At 48.4% G+C, this 21,321-nt stretch overlaps 1 protein-coding gene across 1 annotated transcript in view; it reads right to left on the bottom strand.

Moving 5' to 3' along the window:
- Positions 1 to 6,130, bottom strand: part of CD302 (CD302 molecule) — a 229,296-nt gene extending 223,166 nt beyond the window's left edge. The window contains exon 1 of the mRNA XM_078681679.1: positions 5,973 to 6,130. Coding sequence (XP_078537805.1) covers positions 5,973 to 6,051 — 79 coding nt within the window. The 5' untranslated portion in view covers positions 6,052 to 6,130. The remainder of the gene's footprint in view (positions 1 to 5,972) is intronic.
- Positions 6,131 to 21,321: the final 15,191 nt, after the last annotated feature.

Raw genomic sequence — 21,321 nt, 5'->3', positions numbered from 1 at the left:
GTCTGGGGGCTGCCTAAAGGAATCTAAGAAAGGTATTCTGTGCAACCTGTAGGGAATTAGTATTTTTATGTCCCCAGAGTCCTGCCCCATAAAGTGCGGTAGATTGACACTTTGCTTTGTAGATATGGAGCAGTTCTACTGGTGGTCTCTTTCCTAGTTTTTGTGAGAATTTTGTAAGGGCAGCGATTGCTCACAGGAACTGGTGCATTGGAGCTTCTATGGCTGGTTTCCAATTTAACTTTTCGTCCATCATCATGCCAAGATATGGATATTGGGGGGTTGTTTCAAGCCTTTCGCTGTCAAGGAAGATACCTTTTACCCCTTTTTTCCTAACTCCTGCCGCCATGACGTAGGTCTTTTTTATGTTTATGCGCAGATCCAAGCTGCCCATAAACTTTGCGTACCTGTCTAGTGCCTTCTGTAGTTCGCGTGCGAGAATCACGGAGTCATCCGCATATAATAAAGCAGGAATCAGCCGATTTTTTACTCGAGGAAGGTCCTGACTCCCCCTCAACATCTCAACCTCAAGCCCATTTGTATGAAGGGAGAAGAGAAAGGGAGCCAGGACACAACCCTGCCTAACACCACGCTCCACCACGAATGAGTGATATAATTCGACGTTTACTCCAAAACGTACTCTAGCAGCGGCGTTTGCGTAAAGCTCTCTCAGGAAAGTTACAAGGGCCTGATCTATCCCCATCACAGTGAGAACAGACCATAGTTTTGAATGAGAGACGCAATCAAACGCCGTGGACAGGTCAACATAGAGCATATATAACCTGCCCCGCTTAGCTGAAACGTATTTCCCCATCATTAGTGACAGATTTAGGGCTTGCTCCGTTGTCCCGAAACCCTCTCGGAATCCAAACTGGATGTCAGAGAGAATCTCCCCCATCCTCAGCCCACTCCTGTAAACGCTGGAGAACCACTCTGCCCAGAACTTTCCCCAGCGAGTCCAGGAGTGAGATTGGACGGTAACAAGTGACATCCTGTCTCTCACCCTTCTTAAAGATGGGGACCATAAGGGATTGGGTCCAGGATTTAGGTAGCCCACACTTCATAGCAGAGTCAAATACCCTTTTTAAGATTGGGGCCCACAAGTCTAAGTTATATTTAAAAAAGTCCAATGGTACCCCGTCTGGGCCAGGGGCTTTCCCACTTTTACTAGCCATTACTGCATCTATAACTTCAGTTAATGCAAATACTAGTGGGATTGGAAGAGAGTTTGGCTGTTGGGTATTACTATCGCTATTTCTCCCCCCTACAGGATCTGTTTCTGGATTTTTACTAAAGATTCTTGAGAAATGATTTACCCATGCTGGTCCCTCTGTAGCCACCTCTATTGACGGTTGATTTTTTTTATCTGCTAGAAACGGGGCTCTTATCACTTTCCAGAATGTCTCACTGTTTTTATTCAGGGAACTTTCATGTAGTTGGTTCCACAAGGCTTGTTTCAGTTCTAATTTTCTTTCCTTGCAGGCTAATTTATAGGACCTTCTCAGCATCTTTATTTCTTCCTGATTTCTAGGTCTATTAGATAGTGCTCTTTTTAAGCTTTTGTGGGCCAGTGTACATTTCTGATTAAACCATCCTTTTTTTGTGTCCCTGTTCCCTTTCTTCTTTACAGTTAGTATTTTATTCACATTTTCCAGAATTAAATCGAAGTTTTGGAGAACCTCCTCTTCCCCTATGTCAGTATCCAAACATTTCAATATGGACGGATATACCGCACATACCACCTTAGCTGTTATTTTTGCTGGATCTATTTTTCCCCAGCCTAAAGCATAACCATTCATTTTTGAAAGATGTAAATTGTTCTGGGCAAGGGCAGTCATTATAAGCTGGGGTGAGAGCGGGCCCTGTTCTAAAGATAGATTCACACCCAAAGCCGCATGATCACTTAAAGAGTTTACTAATACTCTAAATTCTTTAATTTTACTTGCCAGTGTGGTGGTGGCTAGGATGTAGTCTATAGTCGACTCATACCCTCTCCCTAAATATGTTGGATCCAATCCTCCCTGTGAATTTTTTACCTCGTTTATTATCACTAGACCCAATTCAGATAAAGTTTCATTTAAAAAGTCTCCTACCATAGAGTGGTTAAAGTGGATGATTTGCTCATCTTGATTATCCGCCAAACCACAGATATTGGTGTTAATTTTAGGACAAGGGTGCTGATTAAAATCCCCCCCACAGATAATACTCGGTGTATCCACGGGTTTCATTTGATTTATCAGGTTACCGAGTTTTTGGCGGAGGTCACCAAGTATTATTACCGCCTCACTACCCGTTAAGTTGTCATAAAAATTTACCAGGAGAACTGTCTCCTTTTTCCCAAATGAGAGGCTTAGTAATTGATAATTTGATTCTATTTGGAGGACCGTGACTTTCAGCCCAGATATAGTATTTGCTATAAAAGTGGTCAAACCACCCTTGGCCCTTCCATGGGTAGTTGCTATTGCTGGGGAAAAATAAGTTTTATAGCCCATGAGATGTTGTTCCGAGGTAGCCCAAGTCTCCTGTAAGCAGATAACCCCATATTCTTTAACATAGTTTTGGGCGCTACCATCCTCAATCTTAGCACGAAGTCCTGCTATATTCCAAAACAAGAGTGATACCGTTCCACCTTTTTGTACGTGCGGTGCCTCGCAAGGAGTAGCATACTCTAGGGGGAGGTATCTACTATCAGTTGTCTCTTCTCCCTTGGGATGTCTATTTTGGTGCCTAGTGAATTCTCTAAAAACAGGGTTTCTCCCAATTCCAGGGGTACCAGGTTAGAAGCTACCTGCTGGTGATCATATGCTGTCATTTCCTCTTTTGATACACCCTCCTTTGTGTCAGCACCATGTATGTTAGATGTTTCTAGGGGAATAGGTTGTGATAAAGGGCCTACATCCCCGTAGATAGTCGGGATGAGTCAATCTACTTCATCTAACCCGTACAGCATTGAGAAGTGATTGAAGGTGGGCAGGTTGAATCCCTGTTGTACTGGGAAGCTATTCTTATTAAACCCCCTAAGCGACGATAGCCAGCTTGAGTGGTTATATGGGTTTTGGGAGAAAGGTTGGCGCCCCACTTCTTTCTGTTCAAAGGGGTTCCTTCTTGCAAAGTTAGTTTTTTGATAAGATGATGGATCTCTCGGATAAAAGTAACTAACATAATGGGTGGAGATGGAGTCCCCCCCTCTTGCCTCGTACCAATCTCCAATGCATCTCACGGTTCTGTGATCCCTAAAATTTACAATTACTACGTCACCTTTCCTGTCCTTTGGACGTGATCCCACCCAGTTTGCGCGCCTCACGGTTAGGATTTCTCCGTCTACATCGGGGGGAAGTGGCCTATTTTGTACTAACCAATGGATTGTTTTATTTTTTAGGGCATGATGGTTTTCCCTCACCCCTTCTGCTAACTCGGGTACTCCTGCCATAATAATAGTAAAGGGGGCGGATTCAGGTGGTAAGTCCACGTTTCTAAGCTTGTGCGTGTAGGATCGCTGTAGGGGCTGTTCCCTATTCTCATTCTCTTTCTCTGATCTATTTTTATTGAACACGATATTGTTCTCAGGTGTCCTTTTCTCTTCAGCGACTGCAGACTCCCTTTGCTTAGAATTGCCCTTTACTAGTTTGTTGGATTGTTCTTTGGCTGGGGGTATTTTTGAGGATTTGCCCGCCACTTTTTTCCCCGTTATAGTCCCAATGTTCACATTTGAGGTACTCGTTGAGGGTTGTTCTTTAGTCAAGGTGCAAGTCACAGCAGGACCCCCAGTACTGGTTATAGCCTGTGTTTTTACTAGTTCTGCCAGAACAGCTTTATTACCTTCTAGTTGATCACCTATTTTATCTAGCTTTGCACTAATCATCCTCGTTCTTTCAAATAAAGGGAGTAGAAGAGACTTGACCATAATTTCTAGTTTAGATAAGAGATCGCCCTCTGTATTGAAGCCACGTGGCGTCACTGAGGGATTACTAGGAGGAACTGAATTGCCATTCTCTAGTGGCTGCAAGGGTGCTTGGATTACAGGGATTGGATTGTTTGTACGCTTAGCCTGACATTTCTTTTGAGGTGAGCCCCTTCTTTTCCTTTTCTTTCCTTTAACCGCATCGATGCTCGCAGATTTACAACCATGCGCTGGGATTTTCAAAAACCCATTATTCATGACGAGCTGGGCTCGTCATGAGCGTGTGAGCAGGCTACTGCATGACGAGCCCAGCTCGTCATGAGCGTGGAAGGGGTTAATGCTCGATTGGCCAATCTGACCTGTTTTTAGGGGGGGAGGCAATGGATAATTTTGGAGAGCTTGACAAGCCCGTGGAGTCTGTCCCCAGTGAAGAATTAACGAGGGAGACATTTCCACTAAGGCAGATCAAATCATCATCCTCCTCCCTTATGGCCAACTGCGAAGTGTCAGCTCCGTCTAGGTTAGACATACCCGGGGACGGTGCTTGGCCTATTTGTCCCAGAGAAGAACGCTTCCCCGTAAGTAAATCAAGGGAAAGGCGCTTCTCTGTATCGGCGATTTCTTTCTCTAAGACGATAGAAATACGCTTAAAGAATTGATCAATCGTGCCAGTGGCTACCCCTTTAGAAGATTTCACAGTGATGGCCTCCCTGCTTGGGAGGCCATGTTTAAAGATTGGAGGGATGAATATGCTACAAATATATAAGAGAAATGTTTGGATCACAATGGGGTGAGCACGATACAGAAGTTAAGTAGTCGTAGGAAAAAGCAAGTTACAATAAGGGGCATAAGTCTTACCACGAAGTGTGAAATAGCAAATATTCGGGGGTGGCCCGTCCCATCCTTAATCGTCCTTTGACGGCCGTAGACGGCCCCACCCTTGTCCCGGGCTTCTCCCGGGCTGCTCCCGCGCGCTCCCGCGCAGCGGTGTGTTCCGCCTATTATATATGAAGGGGAAGTGTTTAGGGGCGGGCGGCCAGACAGGGAGAGCGGACCAGGTGATGGTGAAAGGTCGTACAGGGACTCCTGGGAATCGGAGTCCCTGTTGCCGTTTCAACCCTCACTTTCCCCCAATCACAGCGTTTCAGCGCTAATTCCACAGCAGATGATTTATCTAGTCCCCAAATGGCGCTGCAGGACCCGCGTAGCGGGTCTGGCGAGCAGCTGTCAGGTCCTTGGGCTGTAACTGTGCAAGTCCGCTACACCTCTGTGTTGATGTCCCTCGGCAGCAAAGTAGAATCCCCTCACAGCTGTAATAATTTTGTTTATTTGTCCAGCATCCGGAGCATCAACCTTTAGGCCAAACCCATGCCATTGGAATGCTATTAAAGTGTCTTAGATAAAGACAATGTTTGCCGTTATTCTCTCGCAGCAGCAATGATGGGAAGAGGTCAGTAACTAACCTACACAGATTTTTAGGTCTAGCCTGAAAGACCTATTGGCATCGCCAATGCTTGTTTTTTGGTTTGTATGGTGTGCACTTTAGAAATAAACATTTTTTCAACTGCACAGTGTAGATATAGGATTTTATGTAACAGACATCTTGGGGATAACTAAGATCTACTTCTATAAAAGTTGAACAGTGTACCTTATTTGATCTCTGGTGGAGGAAAGGTTTATTTAGCCCTTGGTCAGCCTGAACCAGTACCATTCACTGAACATGCACAAGATTTGTTTCTTGTGAAATACTTTTTGCGGCACATTGCGTGCCACATTTAAAAGCAAGTCCCTGTAAACTGCAAATGTCCATCAGCTTTGCTTGCAGTCTCGTCTTTCTGTTTTATACATGTAGCACATATAAACACTATCTAGCTGAAGAGCAAAAGGAATCCGCTATTTTCCTACGTGCACAAGCCGGCAGACACACTGCTTCCTCCCTGAATGAGGGGAGGGTGGGTTTGCAATCACTGCTGCTGCATAACTTCTGATTTCGAAAACTGTGGAGGCACAGAATAACGCAGCTCGCATCAGAGCAGCAGCTGCATTCTAGTCGGAATCTGAAACGTTCACTTACCGTCCTTTCCTCCAGCACGGATCGAGTCCAGAATGAGGAAAACAGAGACTATCTGGAACAAACAGACATCGGATTTCATGGTTTGACAATTTGTCCTCAGTCCGAAGAGAGACGAAAACAGTGAACTGATTCTGTCTGACCCCTTCGGGGGCGTTGCCTTGCTTACTGGGCGGGAGGGATCTGTTACTCCCAGACCTGATTTGTGAGGAAAGACGTCCGTCATCGAGCCAGTTCCAGTCGCTGCTTAATTCCGCTTTCTATTGAGCAACATATAGGAACGAGGTACCAGAAAAGCGGATCCTTTGTAGCCACAGTTTCAAAGTCTGCACAAAATACACATTTAATCCTCAACAGCCTCACATGATTTTTTTTGCAATCTTCTATAGCGCGAACTTGGTCCAAAACGACAATCACGCTTTACATGTGTACCAGCTATAAGGACATTTTTTTCTAGCAGGATGTTGAGCATACACGGAGACTCGAACCTGGTTCCAGTTCTTAAATTGACAGTCACGGAAGATTTGGGATGTCATGTTTACCCGGAAGTTTCAATCCGCGCCCTACCCCAGGAGACCCGGAGTCCTGCATGCCGGTGTGCAGCAGGGGCACAACTAGACCCAACCTTGGGGACGGGGGTGGGGGACACTTCCAGCTGGTGGTGTGGGTCAAGCATTTCGAGCAATGCAGCCGAGGTGTCTTTGTAACCAATAAGAGTGAAAGAAGTGACGCATTTTGCAGTTTATTAAAAATCAATCTGATTATGATTGAAATATTATAGTCAATGGTTAACCCTAGATTACTAACTAGGGTTGAGTTGTTTGTGGGGCCTGGTTGCCAACGCCAAATTGTTCATTGGTGGTGCTTGATCCGTTTGCCCCATATGGATATTTCGATTTGTGGCATTTTTATTTTGCTTCATTTACCTCCCTGCAGTCTGATGTTGTCAAGTCTCCGTAGAAGCTTGGGATGAGGAATAGTATCAACGGCGAGGTAGAGTTCAAGTAATACATGCTGGTACTCCAATGCAGATATTTGTCTTAAAGTATATCCTACAATCATTCTATCTTTTCGACTAAAACTGTCTATTGTTGGCCATAAGTAAAAAGGATCTCTTATTTAAAGGGATTTTTGTTTTATGTTGGGTTTATGTAAGATGTTATGAGTTCCTTTGGGTGTGTACCTGTTTTCAATGAGTGGTTGACAGTTCTGGCTGGATTGGCTACAGAGCTATTCAAGATGACATTGGTCTGCTCGGGATTCTGCTGGCTACACGAGTTTTCAGCATTGATGAATTATTCTGTGGTCAGGAAGGTTTAAGGTGATTAACTGTAGTTGCTTTCATGTTTTGTCCTCTGGTGAACTGAGCTGTGCTGCTAGAATTGTGGTTGAACAGTGAAGAGGCAAGGAGAAAAACTGACACTTCTGGCTGGGAAGTAATTCAGGTGTGTTTTACAGACAGCAAGGGTTAGTGGTGTGAAGACCTGTTTACTGTTTTGCCAAGGAGCCCAGTTGTCCTTAGGTACTAGCCCTTCAGATATTGTGGTGGACTGACCCTTTCTACTCTGAATTCTTCTAGAGGGACTGCTGCTTGTGACCTTCAGGCCCCTCATCAAGTCTACAGGTCGCTCAGCAGCTCTTCCTATTCAGATCTCCTTTCCTGTGTTACGGGCTCTTGGCTGCTGTCAGTTTGTCAAGCTGCGGCTCACCTCTCCAGGACACAGGGCAGGGCTCCCTGAAGCAGGGCAGATGTCAGGTTTCCCTTCAGCCAGCTTTCTTCGCTATCTTCTCCAGAAGAAAATAAAATAAAACATCCACATTGTTCACTATTTCCAGGCTGTGGAATAATGTATATTTATACTGATGCATATACACTGAGACATACATATACACTTATTTAGTGAGCGCAAAACATCAGATTTGCAGGAGTCAACTATACATGTACAGAGTGAAAAGACCATAATAGAAGCCATATTAATTTAGAAAAACATAATGTTGCATGACAATGCTGTTGGGGCGGGAATGTTCCCTGTGAGCAATACAGTTATGTTGCCCTATCCTGAATGCATGACTGGTAGTATCTGGTATCCCAGCAATTGATTTTCACTCTATCCTTGGGCTAATTTAATGTGTAGAGGCCTGTGCTGTCCCTTGACATGACTGAGTTCCTGGACCTGTCCTGTGACCTGGAGGGACATGTCAAGCATTCTCCCATTTTCCTGACAGTGGACTACCAGCCTGCCAAGGTTTAGCACGTCGATCAATGGTGCAGCATACAGTCTTATGTGAATCCATAGTCGTGACCCGACCTTTTTATCTGTGTCACTGGAGGGGAGGCCGCAACCATTGAAGTTCTGCTTCAGTGCGCTAATCCTAATCCTTGTGCTAACATTCCAGATATAGGTTGATGTGTACACAACCTATATTTGGAATTTGTGTACATAAAATATGTACACAAATGTGCCAGCATAATGGAGGCTTCTGGGTTGGGAAACATCGTTTACAACGCGGTGTTTACACCGCACTACCTTTACCACGCTACCATTACAACGCAAGTCGTTACTACGACTTGCGCTGGATGGTGCTGTTGGTTAAGGAATATTGTAATTTTATATTCCAACACCTTCCCTACTGTTACATGGGCTGGTGTTGGAATATAAAATTATAATAATCCTCAATCCGCGCCCTCCAACGCAAGTCGTTGTAGAAACCGCGTTGTAAAGTACCGCGATCTAAAAGATCGCGTTGTACTGACATACATCCTTCTGGGTTCCATTCTGGAAGCCTACTAACCTGCTCCTTTGTACAAAATGGAGGTGAGATTGGTTTCCCAGACAGTGGAAGTGTTTTGCTGTCATTCCTAAAGCTGGATGAAGGAGACCTAGAAAATGAAGTGGGCACACAGAAGACAAGACACCTATAGAAATTCGCTGAAGCCCTTTTGCTGAGAGGAGCTGCTGATTAGTCTTCCTGTAGCACTGCTATTTGGACGATGGGGGGTGAAAGATGGGACCGAAGCCTCTTTTTCAGTATGGAAAGCTATCTTTTAGGTGAGCCAACCTTTTGTATTTTCCCTGATCACTGTATAGTGTGGCTGTTGATAAGCCAGGTACAGAAAGCTCACGGCTCTTTGTGCCTTTGTTGTGGTTACTCCAGAATGGACACTACTGTCCTATGAAGAGAATCATTCTTCTCTGCAGCATACTGTTATGACTGCTGTGCACCCAGAGCTGGCGTATGTCGGACAGCCAACTTCCAGATGACAATGGTTATTCCCTTGAGTCTTGCCTTGCTGGAAGAGCTGCATCCAGGGCCGGCCTGGGAACCACAACCCGCCCTGGCAAAGTGCTTGCCCCCCCCCCACACTCAGGGAGGGGATTGGAGGTGCAGCTGAGCTCTTTGCCTGGGCCGGTTTTCCGCCGATTTTGGTACAGGGACGATTTTGCAGCTATGCTGCAAAAACGGCCCTGTAACAAAAACGGCCCCCAGGGGCCCAAAACCTGCCCCCACCCATGCAGCGCACCGGGGGATTGCCCGGTGCCCACTATGGCCAGTCCGGCCACGGCTGCATCTCTGACCTTAAGTGCCTGGAAGCCAACCTGCCTACTGAGATAGGGAAATATCTTCCAACCACGCAGGAGGTGTTGGAGTAACAGCAAGACCCTTGTACTGAGGGTCTACCCAGGGGAATGGAAACTGCAAAGACCGATTGGTGAGTCCGATATTATGTGCATGGTCTCTCCAGAAGTAAGGTGCCAAATGGAAATTGTGGAATGGCCGCTAATTTTGCTGCAGCGCAATAAGAATGATTGTGGACGTCTCACAGCTAAAGTGAACAAACTGCACCCATGGAGATCTTTGGCATCAAAGCCAAGACCTGTGCCTGTCGACACTACTGCATTTACAAAGTGCACACTGTGACTGCTAGCATGCCTCTGTGTCCCTGTCCACGTGGCTGCCCATCTGCTGCTCAACATCAAGTGACCCAGAACTGGGTCTAATGCCTGCCGTGTGCCCCCACCACCAGTATCTGCATTTGTCAAAGAACTCCAGACTACCAGTCTGGCTACCCATCCTGTTACAGCTTAGATCTAAGGCCACTTCTGCAACCACCAAGTTGTATCCCAGAAAAGGGAGAAATTGTAAACACTTGCTGCCGAAAAGACATGGCGACCTGCGTTATGGTGAGACTGTATCAAATGGACTGTACTGAAATGAGCACAATCATTATTTAACTGTGCAATCTGCATCTGAGCCTTATTAGAAATGGGGGTCTCTAGTTGGCAGTGGTAGGTACCTTTGTCCAAATAGGGACCATTTTTCTTAGTCAGGGTAAGGGGGATACACTTCTAAAATAACCCCTGCTCATCCCCTTGGTAGTTTGGCACGAGTAGACAGGCTTATCTCAGAGGCAGTGTGTGAAGCATTTTGGCACACATACAGTAATACAGCGAAAACACTACAAATGGACACCACACCAGTTTAGAAAAATAAGTCATCTTTATCTAAACTAAACAAGACCAAAATGACAAAAAGCCACAATACAGTAATCAAAATATGACTTTTAAAACATAGAAACAGGTCTGTCCATAGCAAACTATAGCTTAAAACACATTCAACACCAAGTACCATGGATGCGTCAAAATCAAAAGCAAGAACACCAGCAGGCAAGGTGATGCGTCAGTTCCTTATGCGCAGGGAAGATGATGCGTTGGTTCTTTCCTCCAGGGGAGGTGATGTGTCGGTTCCTTACTGAAACGCAGGGGAACCGAGAATGTACCCCCAGCTCCTGTCACTCCAAAGCCATACAGTCAATACACAAACCAGCAGAGGCACACAGGATGGCTAAGCAACAAAATACACACTTTCTAAAACTGGTATTTTCAAAAACACAATATAAAAATAATCTTTACTAAAAGATGCATTTTTATATTCTGAATTCAAGCATACTAAACTCCATCAGGACATGTCACAAACATGAGTACATGTCCCACCTTTCACATACACTACATCTAGCCCACAGGGGTACCTTGGGCTTACCTTAGGGGTGTCTTCCATGTAAAAAAAATGGATGCACTTGCCAGGTCGACATAGTAGTACCAAACTGCACACAGACACTGCAGTGGCAGGTCTGATTTACATTTACAGGCTGCTCATGTTGGTGGCACAATCAGAGCTGCAGGCCCACTAGCAGCATTTGATTGAAAAGGTCCTGGGCACACACAGTGCGCTGTACTAGGGACATACCAGTGAATCAAAAATGCCAATCATGGAATCACCAATCCATAAACACAATTTACAGGGAGAACATATGCACTTTAGCACTGATCAGCAGTGGGAAAGTGCCCAGAGTCATAAAACCAACAAAAACAGGGTCCAAAGCAGGAGGCCACAAAGCTAAAAGTCTGGGGATAAACTCGCTGGACAAGCCAGGTCTAACAAGCATTGATTCATGTTGCACAAAACTCTTTAACCTGAAGGGGACATGCCTAGATTCACAAGAGGAGGAACTTCTGAGAAATAGGAAAAGGGGGCATTATCCCAAGGCACAGTAGCTCATGCGCCAATGTGTATTATTGTACCTCCTACTATTACCTGTGTGGCAATCAATTTAAAGTGAGTTCTCTTCTTATCCGAGTTAAGCATTGTAATGGGCAAGCATATTGTTCTGCTGAGTGGTTAAGCTATGAATTTGTGCACCACCACACTACCTCCCTGAGAAGCCTGTGATTGCTTCCCATCAATAACACTGAGACTCAAGCCCATCAGAGGATGTTCTTGAACTAGTTTTCACAGCAGTATTAGGATCGATTCCTGGACAAAATTCCTGGACATCAGAGGCAAACAACCCCAGCCCCAAGAGTGAGGTCTATTAGCCCATGCTTACCTGAAAGGGTTTGACATGTCCACTAATAGCAAGTGTGTGTATTCAAACAGACCAACTATGCACTGTGTGACTCCTAACTCTATATAGTCACTACAATTCACTTAACGCTAAATATTCAATAGGAGTCAAGGGAACAAAGGGTGCAGAAAGGAATGGTGCAATACGTCTTGCCACCAAAGACAAAGCAAAGGAGTGAGAATGGGGTGGGGGGTTTGAATTAGACTAATAGTGTTATTAAAAACACTTCACTGATTCTGGATAATTACCAGTACTCCCCAACACATGACATAACCCCATGCTTAATTGTTGAAGAGTTTTTTTTTTTAAAGTATTTTTATTGTTTCTTGTAGCTTGCATGACAAACCAATTATTCATCTCTTTCTCGGCCAGTACACAGATGGCTCAGCAAGCTCCATGCATGCCATTCTATTCACTTAACCAATTTCTATCCCAACAGTCCTAAGTCCCCACCCCTCTACCCCCACCCCCTGTCAGTGTGCCCCGCTTAATCAGCCGAAGTCCATAGCTACTGGTGCGTCCTGTCTCCCAACCCATCAAACAGGAGAAAGAAAGCTAAAAACCCACCAGGAAGTCCTATTGATAACGTGTATGTTCCATATGTCTCCGCAGTATCCCGCTAGTACCACTAAATCTGGGAATATGCAGAACAGCCCCCCCCCTCTCAGCGCTATTTGGTACTCCATTCCTCGCTGTGTTTCTTATAGGCTCGCCCCTCTCACTCACTCCCCTTGATCTGATTCCATTCCCTCTTCTTCCTCCTCATTGTCTCTGGCAGGAAATTGGAGTTCTGCCACCAAAGCTCCCCATGCCCTTGCAGCCTCCAACGCCTTTTCATTAGCAGTGCGCCTAGCTAGTTGCATGCAAAGCGTCCCTTCACTCCCCGGCACTTTAGGAAACTCGCTCTCCATCTTAAATAATTAGGCCCTGTTTTCGACTTCCAGTGCATGGTAAGCTCCCGTTTCGCCATTATCAACCCTAGATTATAGAATTTACTAGTAATCTTAGTGCTGGGGGTATGTGGTAACCAAAGTAGTAAACAAGTCCCTATCTCCTCCTCTATCGCCCGTCCTGTTGCATGATTGAGACACGCCACCACATCCTCCCAGTAGGACCCCAGCCCCACACAAGACCAGAACATGTGACTAAAATCAGCTCCGTCGGCGCTACAGCTTGGGCACGGTGACTGGGAGCCCCCGAAATACTGTAGAATTTTCACCGGCGTCAAATAGGCCCTATGCAATGTAAAAAATTGTACTAATTGGAACCTGGCATTCCACGTACCCTTCCAAGCCCGTCGCAACAAATGAGGGCATGTCGTCTCCGGTATAGGTTTACCAATATCCGCCTCCCATTTACCCTTTAGAGCATCAAGTGGTGGAAACTGCTCGGTCGACATTCGCCTGCAAAGGCACGTAATAGCCTTAAATGTACCTGCCGGCATAGTGACATATTGGCAGCCCAACGATGTCGGGGGTTCCAACAACGCCATCTGCCACTGCCGTTGAATTCCTGCTACTAAGGCAGCATGTAACAGATTGTCCCCCCGGGATAACTCAAAAGTGCTCTGTAAGTCTTGAAATGACAGCAGAACTCCGTCCCTGTACAAATTCCCTAGCATGTGGATCCCAAACTGCCTGCGCGGACCAATCCCCTCCATGCGGAAGGGCTGTGCACATGCCCAGGGGATTCTCCGGAGCATAAGGACGGGAAAATCCTGCCTGTTTCTGGCTCCGGTTCCAGCAGGAGCGAAGAGTGCGCTCTTCAAGCGTAAGCTGATCAAGACCTATCTTCTGCTGGAGAACTATAAATGACAAAACATGCCGGAGAATAACTCTACCCTGCGGCCGGTCCGGGCCTCTAAACTCACGAGCCACCGCCTGGGTGAGCCACTGCAGCTGTGCCGCCAGATAGTACCATTCAAAATCGGGGACCGCCAGACCCCCCTCAGCCCTCGGCCGCATCAGGGTGCTCAAGGCAACCCGCCGTCTACCGGAGCCCCATATAAACCCTGTAATCATGGTCCTGAGCCTCTGAAAGAATGAAGCCGGTATCCACACTGGTAGCGTACGAAAAAAGTAGAGCAAACGCGGAAGCGCCACCATTTTCAACAGGGCCACCCTCCCAGCCACGGACACGGGAAGGGTCCGCCAGAACTCCATGCTGCCCCGTAGCCCTCTCATTGCCCCACCTATATAGCCTTCCAAGAGGTCCGGCTGAGTGTGATAGATGCGGGCACCCAGGTAGGGTAAACATTGAGGCTCCCATCGTAGATCCCCCACTGTCAGAGGTATCCGACCATCCGGAACCAAAGGGAACAAACAGGTCTTACCCCAGTTCCCCCTTAACCCCGAAAGACGGCCGAACTCCGGAAGTAGGGCTTCGGCTCCCCGTAATGAGTCGTCTACATCCGCCAAATACAGCAATAAATCGTCCGCATACAGGGAGATGTAGTGGACCTCCCCTCGCAGCAACAAGCCCTCATATGACTGTCCCTGTCTAGCATGTGCCGCCAGCGGCTCGATTGCCAGGGCAAACAATAAGGGCGATAAGGAACAGCCCTGGCGGGTACCACTCCCCATCTGATATGCCGCTGAGATGGTATGCCCCGTTCTAACCCTAGCCGTGGCCGAGTTATACAACAGTTGAGTCCACTGTACAAACTGATCCCCAAGGCCAAACTCCCTCAGCACACGGAACAAATATGGCCATTCCACACTATCGAAGGCCTTCTCAATGTCGACCGATAACACCACTGCGCCCGGTAGCCTATCACTTCCATCTCCCATAACCCGAATCAACCGACGTATACACACCGCCGTATTCCTACTGGGGATGAAACCCGCCTGGTCCGGATGCACCAAAGCACACATGTGTTCCAAAAGTCGCGTCGCAAGAATCGTACTTAGGATTTTGTAATCCACCGTGAGCATCGAAAGTGGCCGATATGCCGATCGAGAACAGGGATCTCCGCCCCTCTTCAACAGCGGTACTATGATCGCTTCTCTGGTAGTTGACCGCAACCTACCCAGCTCCCATGCTTCTCTGTACACCGACTGCAAGTGCAGCGCAAGGAGGTCCACATACGCCGCATAAAACTCCACCGGGAGGCCATCAACTCCCGGCATCTTCCGCCTAGCATATGCTTAATCGCCATTCGGATCTCACCTAGCGAGATGTCCTCTCCCAGCCTGTCCCCTTGTGCAGGATCTAACCGTGGGAGATGCGCTGCCGATAGGAAGTCATCGAGCCCGGCCGGCAGATCCCGCATCATGCTCCGGTACACCGACGTGTAATAGAGCAGGAATTGATCATTAATCTCCTTTTGAGAGTGTACCAGGCCCCCATCTGCTGTATTCAGCGATAAAATCGGAGTACCCCGGGCCGCCGGATTAGCCAGCCAGGCCAGTAAAGACCCCACTCTGTCTCTCTCCGCATGCGCCCGCACCATGTACTCCTTATAATCAAAACAGCGCAGCCGTTCAGTCTGAGCGGCCACTTTCTCATGTGCTGCTAGCACTGCCTCCTGCCCCTGTGAGTTTGTGTGGCTATCCTTCTCTGCCTACCGCAGGCGATCCTCCTCCTGCTCTAAATCTCGCAATAACGTTTTGCGAGCTCCCGTGGCAGACGAAATGCACACTCCCCGGACTACAACTTTGAAAGCGTCCCACTCCTGAGCCCTGCTCAACGCCGTCCCCGAGTTTTCGGTGAAGTAATACTGAACACCCTCCCGGACCTCGGCACTAAAAACTGGGTCCTCCAGTGTCACCGGGTTCAAGCGCCACGTAGGGATCGCCTGTCTTTGCCTGGTCCATCGTACCGCAATCAGACAAGGGTTGTGGTCAGAGATCGTCTTCACTAAATATTCGCTATGGTACGTCAGCTCCTGCACCCCCGGGAACACAAAATGCCGTCAAGTTGAACATGCAAATCATGCGGCACGGAATAATATGAATAATCCCTAGCCGTGGGATGGTGTGTCCGCCAGACATCAACCAGCCTCCAAGTGCTTTGCCACTCCCGTCTTGCCTTCGCTAGTCGGTGAATCGCGGACTGAGCCAACGGAGGATGGGACCGGTCCAAGTCCACATCAGCTATTGAATTGAAATCACCCCCAGAAACACCGTGCCAGTAAGGAACGACGCCAGCTTCCCAGACAACCATGAGAAGAAAGCGGACTGATCCACGTTTGGAGCGTACACACTACACAATGCTACATCTCTCCCATCCAGCCTCCCCATTACTGCCACAAACCTCCCCTCCGGATCTACCACTGTGCTCAAGGGCTGGAAGGGAACCCCTGCCCGCACCCAAACCAACGTCCCCCTAGCATATGTAGAATAGGTGGTGTAAAACAGTTGGCCCCTCCATCTGCGCCATAGTGCTTGCCCCTCAGCCTGATCAATGTGAGTTTCCTATAAAAAAGCCACCTGAATCCCTCTGCGTACCAAATATGCGTGTACTTTGTAATGTTTCGTCATGGAGTTTAGCCCCCGCACATTCCAGGTGATACATTTCAACTCAAGTCGGGTCCCCATAGCAGAGCATACTACAGAACAATCTCCCCCTTAACCTAGCAGGCACACTGACAGTCCCCGTAAGCCCAAAACATCCCCAACAAACCCTTAGCCCTCCCCTCCCCAGAACAGGTGCTAAACGTAGTTATCCATCCAAACCCCAATCCCAAAGACAGGATGTTAGAAACGGGACCCCCGGCCGGCCAATGCTCACGCCAAGGTCAGTCAGGGATCACCATTTCTAAGGTCAGGGCAAGGGAGTTACACACCAAGATAACCCCTGCTCACCCTCTAGGTAACGTGACACGAGCAGCAGCTAATCTCGGAGGCGATGTGTAAAGCGTTTGCGCGCGCACCCCAGCGACAACACCCTAGGCCCACCACAAAGGAAACTCCACACAAGGTTATATCAAAAATAGCCTTTGTATTATAATACTAAAAACACATTAGATAAGACACACACTTTACAATGTGCCAACAGGCACGGGCAAGATTTACAAGGGATTATGTACAGGACAGGGCCACCTGGACCACTGTCAGGGGTATGCACTTTTTAGAAATAGCACTTGTAGGTATAACACTTAGCACATAAACATATAATGACTGTAACACAGAAATAGTAAATGTAGCATACAACCAGTAACTACTGGTAAAGGGTAAATACCTCCTACGCCACCCTAAACACTGTAGGGAAATCACGCAGGGAACTAGGACCTTATCATCAGGACCTATGGAAGGAAAACCTATCACCTAAGCAAGTCACATTTAGCAAAGGGAAGGAAACCTAAAATAATCACCTAAGCAAGTCACATTTAGCAAAGGCAATAAAACATCAACATTCCTCTAAGCAGGTCACTTTTAGCAAAGGGGAATAAACCATAAACAATTACCTAAGCAGGTCACTTTTAGCAAAGGGGATAAAACAAACAATTACCTAAGCAGGTCACTTTTAGCAAAGGTAACAACATAGACAATCCTCTAAGCAGGTCACTTTTAGCAAAGGGGAATAAAACATAAAGAATCACCTAAGCAGGTCACTTTTAGCAAAGGTAATAACAAACAATTGCACATGAAACATTAAAACACATTCAGAGGTGCAGGTAGAACATTTGCGCAGGAATCACATAAGCAGTAAATCATAAATTGCGCAGGGTGCACGTAGCACAACACTAGAATTGTCCCCCAGGCCAACTGGCCTCGCAAGGGCTGAAATGCCCTGAGTCTCAATGTCAGGGAAGCTGCGTAGGCAGCACAGCACACAAAGCCTAAACGTAGCAACTGTCCACTAAGTGCTGGACAGTTGTAAATAGGGCTGGGCAACGTTGGAGCCTCGTGGGCTCAAGAACAATGAATGGCACCCAAGAGCCTCTCTGGGGCTCTAGAACAAATGTGGGCGCTGTGAGCCTTCTCTGGGCTCTGTAGAACAACTGCGGGGCGTTGGAGCAACGTGGGCTCTTAAAACAAATACCCCCTCGAGCCTCGGGGCTTGTAAATATAAGGCAGCACCTCGAGCCTCTCTGGGGCTCTAAATATACCAATGGCCCCAAGGAGCCTCGGGGCTCCTAATCACAAAATGCGGGGCGGCTGGAGTCCTTCGTGGACTCAGGGGGGACGTCGGAGCGGCCCTCTGCCAACTGGGGCCGCTCGGGAAACAAAGAGAAACGGCCCCCTCGAGTCTCTCGGGACTCGACAACAATCCTCTGCGAGCCTCTCAGGGCTTGAATCAACAAGGGGCCTCTGCCCTGGAGGGGAGGGGCGGGCACCGGCTGCACAAAATAGAGCGCTCGAAGCGCTAGCAGGGAAATAAAGCGCTATCAAGCGCCAAGGGCTCAAAATAAAGCACTCCTCAGCGCTAAAGGACAAGGGAACAGCGCTCCCAGGCAACAGCAAAGCTCCAGAAGGGTCTGGAGGCAGGCAGGGGGGCAAGGCAGGGCCAGAGCCAGCACACTGGGTCTCCAGGCAGGTAGACAAGCCAAGTGGCGGTTCTCCTGGCCCCAGCAGCAGCAACAGCCCCCTCTGGCAAGGATCCAAAAGTAGAACAAATTGTAAGGGGACACAGCCCCTTCTTATACTGTGAAATCCTTTGTTTCAGGGTGCAGGGTGGGGGGAAACCAGTTGCAGCTGGCTTGGGAGTACCCTTGATGGCCCAACCACCCCTTTCATTCACTGGGGAGGCTTGGGTCGTTAGACAAACCACAGGGGGGCGAAGCCAGCATTGTGTGGGGAAAAACCCAGCCCATCCAGGAACCAGGTGCACTCCTCCCACACATCACTCATGCTGATCTCACACTCACCACCGGGCAGACCCATCCAGACTTCCTGGAGCCTGGCATGCCAGCCAGCTCCAGCCAATCACGCTCCAGCACCCTCACTGCACATACACATCAATGTCCAGAAGTAGTACTTCCCTACTAGACACATACAAGCCGCACATACCATTGCGCAGCATTCATTCTCACGAGTTCACACATACCAAACTCGAGCCTGCACTCCCCACACATCAGGAACTAACATGGACACACACATTCTCCATGCATTCCTATGGGAGGGCAGGCCAGCCATACTATACGCACGCACTTTACTCTGGGACACAGGGAAAAAGTGCGCCAAGACCCAAAAATCACTAACACTGGGTCACAAATAAAAGCAAAAAGTTTAGGGGTGAACCTGCCCTAAGGGCCAAGTCCAACACAACCCTCTTCCAGTCAAAACGCAGGGCAGACCAATCACCACCGTGATGGCCTTCCCTGCTTGGGGCGATAAAACACGGACGCGGGCCCGCAACTGCAGGGACACCCTCCTGTTTTACGCCACGGTGAACCCCTGGGGTTCCTTCTAAAACTCCTGTCTGGACTAACTGGGGTACCCCACTGGTACTCTCCAGCTGCCCTCGGCCAGGACCAGGCCCTAGGCCACCCAGGTAACACTGGATCCTGCCTACCCACAAAGTGGGGGGTAGTAACCCCTGGCACATAATAGCCATTTTCCACCCTTCCTGTCTGCAAGACAGGGCTAGACTGCCACTGGTTCTCCAGCCTAGAGTCTACAACCTCAGGGGGACCAGGAGTCTCAGGGAAGGCTCTCCTCCCCCTACCTCTTCTTCTAGGGTTCCTCCTCCTCCTGCGAGGGGTCCCCTCAAAACACCATTCTCCCAACCTAGGGTTTAACCCCTCAGGTTGCACCGGGGTAAGAGGTGGGCTCTCCCATCCTCTGCACCCCCTTCCAGAGTCCTGCTCCCTCCCAACCGGGGCGGTACATCTGGATGAAGAACTGGTCAGGACACTGATTACAGTAGTCCCACCCTTCAGGTCAGGCTGATCCTGAACCTGGCCTTCCAACCTCCGGTCTAGAACCTTTGGTGGAACCAATGCCTGGCACTCCAGGACTTCTGGGGACTCACATACTATCCCCCAATCACTCTTCTCGCTGGACTCCTGTACCCTCCCCACTGGAGCGGTACTGCCAGACTCTAGAACCATAGAAGCTCCGCTTACAGATGCTCCAGGTCTTCTACACACTAGGAGATCTCCCTCAAGTGAACTAACAGGCAAGCTTAGGTTCCCATCCTGGTGTTCCCTAAAGAAACCATCCAGGCTCTGTGACAGGGCTTCGGGCGTCTGGGGACTCTCGGTCACACACTCACTCCTGCTCCACTGAGACAGGCAGTCAGCCCCTACACCCTCCTCACTAACCTTGGACCTAGCTGGGCTACTCTCACCCTCCTCCACCACGCTGGGCTGGAGGACACCTGACCCACTATTGTTGGAATCACCCACTAGTGACTCTAAAGAACCTCTCGCACTGTCCCATCGGTCTGCTTCCTTTGCAAGCTCCCATGGATCAAAGGTCAACCCTAACAGGTGTTGCCGCAACTCCGGCCGACAATGACTGAGCACCTGTTCCTTGAGAATAAGACAAAACAGTTTGTCAAAATCATGTCCCGTGGGAACCTCTAACCACTCAATCAGTGCACACTGACAGTCCTCTGTAAACTCCTCCCAAGACTGGTGAGACAGTTTCCTACTGTCCCTGAACTGCAACCTATACTCCTCTTCTAGGGAAACAGGTACCATACTCGGGGAACTGGGAGTGGGACTGTCTACACTTATATTTAAAAAGCTGCCACCACTGGACTCCACCCTCCCTGGGGAATCCAGACAATTACAACTGTGGGCAGGGGAGAGTCTATCTTCTAGGGCTGCGCTCTCACGGATGATGGCCCTTCTCTCCACCTCTATCCTCTCCCACGCTAGGGCTCTCTCCACCTCTAGTTGTTGTTTCTTGACACCCAGCTGCGCCATAGCCTGGGCATGCTCTAACATGAGCTGTTCCATCGCTAGCTGATGCTCCCTCTCTTCCTTCCTATCTAACCAATCCTCTGGGGACGGGACAAGGGATGGGGCACTGGTACTGACACTGGACCCAGCCAGGGACTCCCTATCTATGGGGTCCTCACTATCTGCTGATATCCATCCACTGTCATCATCATACAACTCACATTCTTCAGGGCTCTCCACAGACTCACCACCCTCATGGCGTGCGGCCCGGGCCCTATCTCTCTCACTGTGCTCAAGATCCCACTGACCCTTTTGCCATAGTATCAGGCTGTCCCTAAGCTGGGACTGAGTATCCAACTCACTCACCTCCATGCCGCCCTCTTCACAGAATCTGACCAGCTCTGACCTACTGTACCTAAAAAGACAACAGAGATCAAAAACAGGCTCCATTTTGGCGGACGTTCTCAAGAAGAGTTTGACACAGGGAACCTGGGGGTCTGAGCTTACACAGGAGTACACAATTACAAAATTCAGCAAGATTCCTATCTCAGAGAACTTGCACTCCTCTGTCCAGTGTAACACACCACTCATTCACACACACCCTCCCCTCGGACTGGTAAGGCAGTTTCTACCACCCCTGACTTCTCAACCTG

The sequence above is a fragment of the Lissotriton helveticus genome, chromosome 3_1 (genome assembly GCF_964261635.1).
Source record: "Lissotriton helveticus chromosome 3_1, aLisHel1.1, whole genome shotgun sequence".
Taxonomy (NCBI): Eukaryota; Metazoa; Chordata; class Amphibia; order Caudata; family Salamandridae; genus Lissotriton; species Lissotriton helveticus.
This window is presented reverse-complemented; position numbering and strand designations above follow the sequence as displayed.